This window comes from Camelina sativa, chromosome 12 (assembly GCF_000633955.1).
Source record: "Camelina sativa cultivar DH55 chromosome 12, Cs, whole genome shotgun sequence".
NCBI lineage: Eukaryota > Viridiplantae > Streptophyta > Magnoliopsida > Brassicales > Brassicaceae > Camelina > Camelina sativa.
In genome coordinates this window covers 40,409-50,396 of record NC_025696.1, presented here as the reverse complement: position 1 = coordinate 50,396, position 9,988 = coordinate 40,409, and the positions used below count along the sequence as shown (strand labels likewise).

General features: G+C 41.5%; 4 protein-coding genes across 11 annotated transcripts in view; 2 read left to right on the top strand and 2 right to left on the bottom strand.

The window, feature by feature from the left end:
• On the top strand, positions 7 to 3,939 carry LOC104729134 (alpha-1,3-mannosyl-glycoprotein 2-beta-N-acetylglucosaminyltransferase-like). 4 transcript variants are annotated; one of them, XM_010448023.2, is made up of 19 exons: positions 7 to 103; positions 201 to 251; positions 388 to 475; positions 639 to 701; positions 800 to 837; positions 915 to 994; positions 1,074 to 1,119; positions 1,199 to 1,261; positions 1,356 to 1,422; positions 1,490 to 1,558; positions 1,650 to 1,719; positions 1,826 to 1,887; positions 1,985 to 2,075; positions 2,152 to 2,245; positions 2,498 to 2,560; positions 3,089 to 3,127; positions 3,229 to 3,399; positions 3,486 to 3,612; positions 3,687 to 3,939. In XM_010448023.2, the coding sequence occupies exons 1-18, from the start codon at positions 32 to 34 to the stop codon at positions 3,600 to 3,602; spliced, it is 1,344 nt and encodes a 447-aa protein (XP_010446325.1). In that variant the 5' UTR covers positions 7 to 31; the 3' UTR covers positions 3,603 to 3,612; positions 3,687 to 3,939. The 4 variants fall into 4 exon arrangements, with proteins under 4 accessions (XP_010446325.1, XP_010446328.1, XP_010446324.1 ...); XM_010448026.2 differs by having other exon boundaries at positions 918 to 994; positions 3,486 to 3,939; XM_010448022.2 differs by having other exon boundaries at positions 3,486 to 3,939.
• On the top strand, positions 4,001 to 7,124 carry LOC104729135 (calcium-dependent protein kinase 26-like). 4 transcript variants are annotated; one of them, XM_019233859.1, is made up of 11 exons: positions 4,001 to 4,104; positions 4,339 to 4,450; positions 4,577 to 4,652; positions 4,799 to 5,352; positions 5,440 to 5,583; positions 5,655 to 5,807; positions 5,881 to 5,996; positions 6,076 to 6,243; positions 6,338 to 6,562; positions 6,645 to 6,787; positions 6,877 to 7,124. In XM_019233859.1, the coding sequence occupies exons 4-10, from the start codon at positions 4,818 to 4,820 to the stop codon at positions 6,756 to 6,758; spliced, it is 1,455 nt and encodes a 484-aa protein (XP_019089404.1). In that variant the 5' UTR covers positions 4,001 to 4,104; positions 4,339 to 4,450; positions 4,577 to 4,652; positions 4,799 to 4,817; the 3' UTR covers positions 6,759 to 6,787; positions 6,877 to 7,124. The 4 variants fall into 4 exon arrangements, with proteins under 4 accessions (XP_019089404.1, XP_019089402.1, XP_019089403.1 ...); XM_019233857.1 differs by having other exon boundaries at positions 4,003 to 4,104; positions 4,788 to 5,352; XM_019233858.1 differs by having other exon boundaries at positions 4,020 to 4,104; positions 4,343 to 4,450; positions 4,788 to 5,352.
• On the bottom strand, positions 6,881 to 8,545 carry LOC104729136. Of its 2 annotated transcripts, none has more exons than XM_010448031.1 (5): positions 8,265 to 8,545; positions 7,531 to 8,147; positions 7,249 to 7,449; positions 7,126 to 7,161; positions 6,881 to 6,974 (listed from the first exon to the last, which is right to left on the bottom strand). In XM_010448031.1, exons 1-5 carry the CDS (start codon positions 8,476 to 8,478, stop codon positions 6,903 to 6,905), a joined length of 1,140 nt encoding a protein of 379 aa, XP_010446333.1. In that variant the 5' UTR covers positions 8,479 to 8,545; the 3' UTR covers positions 6,881 to 6,902. The 2 variants fall into 2 exon arrangements, with proteins under 2 accessions (XP_010446333.1, XP_010446334.1); XM_010448032.2 differs by having other exon boundaries at positions 6,941 to 6,967.
• LOC104729133 (aminoacylase-1-like) overlaps positions 8,686 to 9,988 on the bottom strand; it is a 7,780-nt gene continuing 6,477 nt past the window's right edge. Inside the window, exons 6-9 of the mRNA XM_019233443.1 lie at positions 9,723 to 9,985; positions 9,464 to 9,601; positions 9,081 to 9,305; positions 8,686 to 8,990 (exon numbers count right to left, since the gene is read on the bottom strand). Of these exons, the coding sequence (XP_019088988.1) occupies positions 8,886 to 8,990; positions 9,081 to 9,305; positions 9,464 to 9,601; positions 9,723 to 9,985 (731 nt within the window). The 3' untranslated portion in view covers positions 8,686 to 8,885. The remainder of the gene's footprint in view (positions 8,991 to 9,080; positions 9,306 to 9,463; positions 9,602 to 9,722; positions 9,986 to 9,988) is intronic.

The following is a 9,988-nucleotide window of genomic DNA, read 5'->3' as shown; positions in this document are numbered from 1 at the left end:
AAAAAAAAAAAAAAAAAAAAGTTCTCCAGCTATGGTGAGGATGATGACTTGTGACTTCAGATTTCTTCTGATTCCGGCAGCTTTCATGTTCATCTACATCCAGGTCACAAAATCAATTCTCGCTAGATTTTGGATCGCTAGCTAAATCCACAATCTAAATCTCAGTACTTGTATTATGTTTCTTCTTCTTATTCTTCTAGATGAGGCTTTTCCAGACGCAATCGCAGTATGCAGATCGCCTTGGTTCCGCTGTGAGTTACCTTCTTCTACTTACTTATTAGACTGACTAACTAGGAATGGTGTGTTTCGAGATATATCAATCAACTCAAATGGTGTGTTTCGTGTTTGTCTTGAATTTTTTTTTTTATATGTATATCTGATCTGCAGATCGAATCAGAGAACCACTGCACTAGTCAAATGCGAGGGCTCATTGATGATGTTAGCATCAAACAGTCACGCATTGTTGCTCTCGAAGGTACCTCTTTCCTGTTTCCCTCATTCTTCTTTCTTTCCTCCCATCACCATGATTTTCTAACCTAACCTATTCAGGATGGATTACTAAACCTTATATATTACTATATGAAGTTATTTGAATGAACTATAATACTAATGCATTTCTCTGAGTATGTTTGTTGCAGACATAAAGAACCGCCAGGACCAAGAACTTGTGCAGCTTAAGGATCTTATCCAGACTTTTCAAAGTGCGTTTGCTACTCCAACTGCAAAACTCATTTTTCTTGCTTTCTTTTTTTATTAGCTAGCTTTGCTTGATTTATGCTTATTTCCTTCCTTCTCCCAGGAAGAGGAATTGCAAAACTCACTGACAGTGGAGGACAGGTCTGGATATGAAGCTGCTTTTCTTCGTATTCGTATCTGCTATCACTTGCTATAACCTGTTTCTTGTTTGCATTCAGCAGATCCCTGTGGCTGCTGTAGTGATTATGGCGTGCAGTCGGGCAGACTATCTTGAAAGGACAGTTAAATCTGTTTTCAAGTGAGCATACCATAACTGTTTTTATTCTTCTAGTAAATCGTTAATTTCAAGTGTCTAATGACTAATTCTTTTTTTACAGATATCAAATTCCCATCGCTTCAAAGTATCCTCTTTTTATATCTCAGGTACTTAATTGCGGAGTATGGCAAGCAGGGTGGTGGTCTCTTATACTGTTTTATAACCATGGTCTTTTCCCCCTAACAGGATGGATCTGATCAAGCCGTCAAGAGCAAGGCGTTGAGCTATAATCAACTAACATATATGCAGGTATATTTTAATCTAGTGTGATTTTTCTCCTTACTGTACAAGTAATTTGGTCATGTAGACAAGTGAGGATGAAGGCTCTTTTCCCCTCTTTTAGCACTTGGATTTTGAACCAGTGATCACTGAAAGGCCTGGTGAACTGATTGCTTACTACAAGATTGCACGTAAGGACTGGTTTCTCCCCTATCTGCGTCCCTGCAGCTCCATTACTGAAACACTTTTTTAATACAGGTCACTACAAGTGGGCATTGGACCAGTTGTTTTACAAACACAAATTTAGCCGAGTGATTATACTAGAAGGTGACGCATTTTTACCTTTCATACTCACTGTACCTTGCTGTTCTGCGTTTGTGCAGTATTGTTTAAGAGGGGTTGTGTGTCTCTTTAACAGATGATATGGAAATTGCTCCAGACTTCTTTGATTACTTTGAGGCTGCAGCTAGTCTCATGGATAGGGATAAGTATGTTACCTACTGAAGCTAGATTCTTATGGCATAAGGTTCCACAGATTATACAAGTGTTTTTTTATATTGTTTTCATTCTTTTCTGGATGCAAACATTTGTTAGAACCATTATGGCTGCTTCATCATGGAATGATAATGGGCAGAAGCAATTTGTGCATGATCCCTGTAAGATTCTTCTTCTTCTTGTTTACCTCGCTTCTCTCTTGCCTGTTCTTTCAATACCTCATTATGTCTTGTTCATGCTAGCTAAAATAATCTGCAGATGCACTTTACCGATCAGATTTTTTTCCTGGCCTTGGGTGGATGCTGAAGAGATCGACTTGGGATGAGTTATCACCTAAGTGGCCAAAGGCATATCCTTATATCCGTTTTTTCATTCTCGATTACTAAAGTTTGATGCATCTTAGACTTTCCTTAACAAATATCCACTTACTGGGATGATTGGCTGAGACTGAAGGAAAACCATAAAGGCCGCCAATTTATTCGACCAGAAGTCTGCAGAACATACAACTTTGGTGAACATGTTAGTACCGGAAAATGTTAGATATCATACAAGTTTCCATTGTCATAGTTGTACATGCTGTTTCTTTTTATTTCTGTTTAATTGTTCAATGCTTAGTACATATATGACCTCTGCTTTTTGTATGAATATTACAAATGTATTATTGGAGCTTCGTCCTAATATTTCTCAAGACATGGACGTAGACAGTCAAGACCAGATAATACCGTTTTCATTTCACCCTTTCACATAACCTTTGCCATTTTCATCTTGCAGGGGTCTAGTTTGGGACAGTTTTTCAGTCAGTATCTGCAACCTATAAAGCTAAATGATGTGAAGGTAAGCATCAGGGTGTTCTTACCCCTTTTTGTTGCATCACCACTTTTCACTTGTTTTTTATTTCATTTATTAGGTTGACTGGAAAGCGAAGGACGTGGGATACCTAACAGAGGTAATGATTACAGAATTCTGGGAATCATATCTTTTGTTTTCCTTTCGCATGTTTTTAGTGGGTAAATCTAGTTTTTAACTTGTTCTCTCATGTCTACAAAGGGAAACTATACCAAGTACTTTTCTGGCTTGGTGAGACAAGCACGACCAATTCAAGGTTCTGACCTTGTCTTAAAGGCTCAAAACATAGAGGCTGATATTCGTATCCGGTATAGAGACCAACCAGAGTTTGAACGCATTGCAGGGGAGTTTGGTATATTTAAAGAATGGAAGGTAATTTCAGAAGATTGAACTATAATCTTTAATGATTGTAGGTAAANCCTATAAAGCTAAATGATGTGAAGGTAAGCATCAGTGTGTTCTTACCCCTTTTTGTTGCATCACCACTTTTCACTTGTTTTTTATTTCATTTATTAGGTTGACTGGAAAGCGAAGGACCTGGGATACCTAACAGAGGTAATAATTACAGAATTCTGGGAATCATATCTTTTGTTTTCCTGGGCATGTTTTTAGTGGGTAAATCTAGTTTTTTAACTTGTTCTCTCATGTCTACAAAGGGAAACTATACCAAGTACTTTTCTGGCTTGGTGAGACAAGCACGACCAGTTCAAGGTTCTGACCTTGTCTTAAAGGCTCAAAACATAGAGGCTGATATTCGTATCCGGTATAGAGACCAACCAGAGTTTGAACGCATTGCAGGGGAGTTTGGTATATTTGAAGAATGGAAGGTAATTTCAGAAGATTGAACTGTAAAATCCTAAATGATTGTAGGTCCAAAAAAAGTCACTGTTGTGTACCCCCATTCATTGTGCAGGATGGTGTGCCTCGAACAGCATATAAAGGAGTAGTGGTGTTTCGAATCCAGACTACAAGACGGGTATTCCTGGTTGGCCCAGATTCTGTAAAGCAGCTTGAAATTCGAGACTCCTGATGCAAAACATGTACTTCTCCAACCAGCATCATTTACATCCTCACCGTTGCTTACAGTTCTCTGCTAACCAGGTTTCAAACGCAGATGAAAGCAAAAGAAGAATATCGACCGCAGGCAACCTCCTTCTAGCAGCGTTTGCACTTTTGGCTGTATTATCTATGGATGAGTTTGTAGAGAGGGGGGGTTAACTTTAATAGCTAGGAAGCTCCGGTGACCTGTCTCACTGGTTTAGAAGTTATGGGAACCCCTTTAAAGGGTCAGGCTTAAATACATTTTCAGTCGTTTTATAACTGATTGTCTTGTGGGTATCTTACACGAATGCAAATCATTGTATCAAGTTTTTCGTCTTTCCACTTCCCTACGCTTCTATATTGCTAGTGTACATAGTTCTACAACCATCTACAGGTTACAGCTAAATCCTTATTTCGTTGGTCCTGGCAGGCGGTGGAGAAGATTATTGACCGTAACACCCAAACTAATCAATCGGTGTTGCTTCAAAGAAGTAATTTTTATTTCACGCCCACTTTCATTTTTGGATCTTCTCTGTTACATCACAACCGCATCTCCTCCTTGGCCTTCTCCAATTGGAGAGTAACGGGTGAAAGGATCTTTGATATGTCTCATGTGAAGTAAAAGAGCCTTGCTGCATTTTTAGAATATTCTAATAAAAGAGACTATTTTATGGATCTGTTGTTGATGACTAATAATCAAAGATATCTTCTTTTGTTATTTTTAGTCAGGATGTAGGTAGAGACGTTGGGCGAGAATATTGCAAAACCATGTTCAACAAAGAATACACTTTGATCATCGGATCTGCACCAATCTGACTCTTTTATCATTTTTGCCAGGTAATTTACACACCCATCTCTTCTTCTAATTCGCTTCCCATGTTTGATTTCTCTCTAGCAATGCATGCGATTTTGCTCTTGTAAGATAGATTACTAAATTTGTATCCCATCTTTTAATGTTTTCAGATCGTGTTTTATGGGACCTGAGCTGTTTTCCTCTGATGATGGCAAACTGATATGGAAGGGGAGGTGAACTAAGTTGGTAAGGGATTGAATTATGATTTGTTTGATGGGCAATACATGTCATTCTATTCTTTGGGTGCTCGATCTGTCTCGAGGCACTTACAAGCAAAACCATTCTTCTAAAATCATTTGGACTTTCCACGGTTTGTTTCAGCACAAAAACTGGCAGAAGAAATAAGCCACAATGAAGCACAGCGGTGGGAACCAAGCCTGCTATGTTCTTGGTCAAAAGACCCCAAGCATCCGAGATCTCTACTCCTTGGGACAAAAACTAGGTCAAGGACAGTTTGGGACGACTTACATGTGCAGAGAGATCTCAACAGGGCGTGAATACGCGTGCAAGTCTATAACAAAACGAAAGTTGATTTCCAAGGAAGATGTGGAAGACGTGCGGAGGGAAATTCAAATCATGCACCATCTGGCTGGTTACAAGAACATTGTCACCATTAAAGGTGCGTATGAGGATCCTTTGTATGTCCACATCGTGATGGAGCTCTGCTCAGGTGGGGAATTATTTGATAGAATTATCCAGAGAGGGCATTACAGCGAGAGAAAAGCAGCTGAACTGATAAAGATCATTGTTGGTGTTGTTGAGGCTTGCCATTCGCTTGGTGTCATGCATAGAGATCTAAAGCCCGAAAATTTCTTGTTGGTTAACAAAGACGATGACTTCTCTCTTAAAGCCATTGATTTTGGGCTTTCCGTGTTCTTCAAACCAGGTGAAAACATCTCTACTGCATCTTTTGCAACATATCTTCATATCATAGAATTTCAAACTTGCTACATCCATCATCTGCAACTTTCAGGTCAAATATTTGAGGATGTCGTTGGAAGTCCGTATTATGTTGCTCCTGAGGTTCTGCTCAAGCACTACGGACCGGAGGCTGATGTGTGGACGGCAGGGGTCATACTGTACATATTGGTTTGCGGAGTCCCTCCGTTCTGGGCAGGTATGCACCCAAATGAAACAAATGCAGTAAGGCTTTCAAGGTAAAAAATTCTTATATATTTTGCTCTGCAGAAACACAGCAAGGGATATTTGACGCAGTGCTCAAGGGACATATTGACTTTGACTCTGATCCTTGGCCCCTAATATCTGACTCTGCAAAAGACTTGATCCGCGGCATGCTATGTTCCCGGCCGTCTGAGCGACTGACAGCTCATCAAGTATTGCGTAAGTCTAACCCGTTTGTTCTCATTTCATGTCCTGAATAGGTGTATCTGCTAGCTTACTCAGAATTTTGCAGGCCATCCTTGGATCTGTGAAAATGGAGTTGCACCAGACAGAGCACTCGATCCTGCTGTGCTTTCTCGTCTTAAGCAGTTCTCTGCAATGAACAAACTAAAGCAGATGGCTTTAAGGGTAAGCACCCACACGCAAGCTGTTTCCATTAACATACTATGAATTATTTTTTCCATAAACATCTTCTGATGTGATTCAGGTGATAGCTGAGAGTCTCTCCGAGGAAGAAATTGCTGGATTGAAGGAAATGTTCAAAGCAATGGACACGGATAACAGTGGAGCGATTACATTCGACGAGTTAAAAGCCGGGTTGCGAAGATATGGTTCTACCCTCAAGGATACTGAGATTCGCGACCTTATGGAGGCTGTAAGCACTTTGCTCTGATCTGATATTCTATGTGAGTACAGTACCTGTTTGAAATCAGTATGTTAAGTATGAATCTGTGACTGTGATTTACCAGGCGGATATTGACAAGAGTGGGACCATAGATTATGGTGAATTCATTGCTGCAACAATCCATATGAACAAATTAGAGCGTGAGGAACATCTCCTCTCAGCCTTCACGTACTTTGACAAAGATGGGAGCGGTTACATCACAATCGATGAGTTACAGCACGCGTGTGCTGAACAGGGAATGAGTGATGTTTTTCTCGAAGATGTGATCAAAGAAGTCGACCAAGACAATGTGAGAGACATGCATATCCTCTGGCTTGGAGATTATATGGGGTAAAAAAGGCCAGGGATCATTTATCTTCTTCTTGTTTCAGGATGGAAGGATTGACTACGGAGAGTTTGTAGCTATGATGCAGAAAGGCGTTGCTGGAAGAACAATGAGAAAAAGCATAAACATGAGCCTCAGGAACAATGCCGTCTCACAGTGACAAAATGGCGATCTCACAATTATGTACAGGTTAGCCCTTTTCTCAGTTTTTGCTAGGTGAATTTATTTCGAATTCTTTCCCAAACTGACAGTCTACGTGAAACCTTCATTGTGGATAGAGCTGCTGACCCAAGAGATGCAAAAGCTACAAAGCTCTGCAGAAATATGGTCTGGATCCTTCCCGGTAAAGATCGAATATCAATAAAGGCTCTGCACTCTAAAATGAACTGATATGTATTAACTGAATCAACAAATAGGAAGTCATATGAGATTATTGTAAATTGACTTATATGCACAGATTACATCCTATAACAAAAATATAATAAGAATGATTACTGTGGATTTAAATGATAAATTCATCATCATACATCTAATAGAGCAGTCTCTCTTCCCATTGTTACCTCCTGCACAAAGTAAAAGAGATATACTAGTGAATGACCACAAGTTGCAAGGAGAAGAGTGGTTGTCAACAGAGAAGATTATCGTGTTACCTTTAGCTTAGAATCGCTAGAGAAAACGCAGCTGGATGTGGTAGCATGGCCTGGCTCAAACACCCATCCTACTGAAAATACTCTATCGCCGTCTTTGCTTTCTTGGAGTGAGCACCACAGCTCTTGCGGAAGCAGTAGAAGATCCTTTTCTTCTCTCACAATCTCAATAACCTTCTCGCCAGTAAGGTGTTGAATACAACCCTGAAAATACTCACAAAATGATTCACAACAGCGACCATCCAATGGATGTACACATTTGCAAAAAAGAACAGGCTTACTCACGGAATCAGAGGCGTGGAAGCTAGTGGTAGCAAGTAGACCTCTCCAAGAACCGGCAACCACTGAAGCTGCTGTGGTAGGTGTAGAAGCAAACCCGGAGCTACGGATGGCACAACCTCCAAGCTGATCGCCATCTCTGAAGGGACCGTACCACTGCTCACGGAAAACTTTGACACTCTGCAACGACATGTTGGTCTCAGCTAAGCTGACAACCTGGAAAATCCTCACGCGAGACTCCTTGTCATTAGGATTGACAAGACAATGCTCCACCTCTAGCTGGTTGTTACGCAAAGGCCACACAGCGACATAGGAGCCAGTGTCAGAATACGAAAATGCTAATGCAGACCCGATGGTCCTCTGGTCGATGGTGTAACGGGTGGCTGCGTCAGCTTCACATCCAACGGTGGGGAGGAGTTTGATGGACTTGTAAAGAAAGGTGTGTGCGTGGGGCTGGGCAAGAGTGGGACACTGCGTCTGCCAATCAAACACCTTCACTTCCCATTCTCGATAGGCTTCTGGAACCACTGATTCAGGTAGTTCAAGCGGTTTTCCTTGGCGTGAAAAATCTGCTCCGAAACCGTCCCATTCGCCAGACACATTCTGAGCGAACTCCGACCACGCTTTTAAAAAAAAAGTAAAAAACCCCATTGCACAAACAGAGACGAAAACGGAAATAAGCCTTAATTCGATGATTCACCGGAAAGCATCAATTATACAAACTTTAAAGGTGAGCTTACGATTGAAATCAGGGGCAGGCCGGCTCTGCGCCAGGGCACTATCCGAGGAGATTTCAGCTGAACAAGAAAGAGGGGCTCTGTGAATAAACCCTCCTAAAGCAGAAGAGAAGGGAAAGGAGAGAGCTTTAGACAACGGCGGCGACCGAGGCGGAAGAGCAGGGGCAGTTGTACGGCTCCGCCATAAGAGGGAGCTTCCAGAGGACGTCATCATCATTTGGGAGCAGAGCAGAGCCAGAGACTCTGTATATTCTTTGATTACCTTAGAAAAAAAAAAAGAGATAGCGAAGAAAGGTTTAAATTTTAAATTGATTTCGTACTGGATCATGCCAATGGGCCTATTTCGTACGGCCCATCAACGACAATGGAAAGAAAAACTGAGAGCACTCTGTCTGTGTACTCCGATAGAGATAGATACTGAGAGTTTAGCAGCGAGAAAATAAAACTTGTGTTTGAGTGGAAAACTGGTTGAAACACAATCACAATACAGTTTAGAAAACTAGAAGAATGATCAATTTGCAAACCACAGCCTGGTCTGATGTACCACACACATGATATGATCTTATTGATTGTACACATTTGCTACAGGAAGACTTGAAATGGGCTGTACGCTACGCAGACCCTTCATAACTCATCTCGTGAATCACTTTTGCTTTCATAAGATGCATAAGCTTTGATGATTGAAACATACACGTCAATGCCCTTCAAGTACTCAGCTTTCCCCAGATACTGCAGCAATAAAGCAAAATGATGATCCTCCAAACGATTGAGCAAAGTGAATCAATGAACTTAATTATTGTATATGCAACCAGGCGGTACCTCATTGTGGTCATGAAGCAAACTGGGAGTGTTTGATATGGGAGAGAACCCAAACGCAGGCACGCCAGCCTTGCGAAAGTAGCGAGCATCCGTTGATGCAGGGAAAATCTCAGGCTTACTGGTCCTACCTCCGGCTTCCTTGACAGCATTTTCCAAGAGCCCCCACCACGGATTTGAATCATCTGCTGCTGTGAGGAACTTCTTCCCCGTAAGCTTCTGCTTGAACTGCCCCAGCTAACATATCTTAATTAGTTAAAGTTGTCTAAAAGAAGTCCTCTCACGTAACTTGCATCTGACTTTGTCTAACTATGCTATGCTAGGGGGGCTTTGAGTTTGCCTTCATCAAGACTAATTCATTGACAAGGAAGAGATACAGAAATTACCTCAAAGGACATGTTTCGTGATGCTGGAGCCCATTCCTCCACCAAACGTCTTTCGAGTGCTTCAGCATCAACGCTGGGTGGGATACGAATGTCGAAACCAGCTTCTGCCTCCGATGGTTGCAGATTCATTACGAAACCCTTGAGGAAATAAAGAGAGAGCCCAATTTGTGTGAGATGATATTGCAGTAGTAGTAACATCTACCACTTGGGAAGATAGAGATACAAAAGAAAGGGAGACAAGACAAGTAGTAGTAGTTACAGTTGGAGAAGGTGTGCCAGCCTTGAGGAAGACCATGTTAATGTTGACGACATCGCCTTCAGCAGTGCCGCCAGCTTTGAGGAGATCAAACTGGGAAGCTCTGAATCTGCGAATGCTCTCAATGCTTTTGAGGAGATTCTCCATGGCAGAGTTATCATAGAGCTTGGCACCATGGCCAGGTGGACCTTTAGCCTTAATCACCAGCCACCAGGGACTCCTCTCTCCATAGAATACTCTGTAACTCTCACTAGGCGATGGCAGGCCTG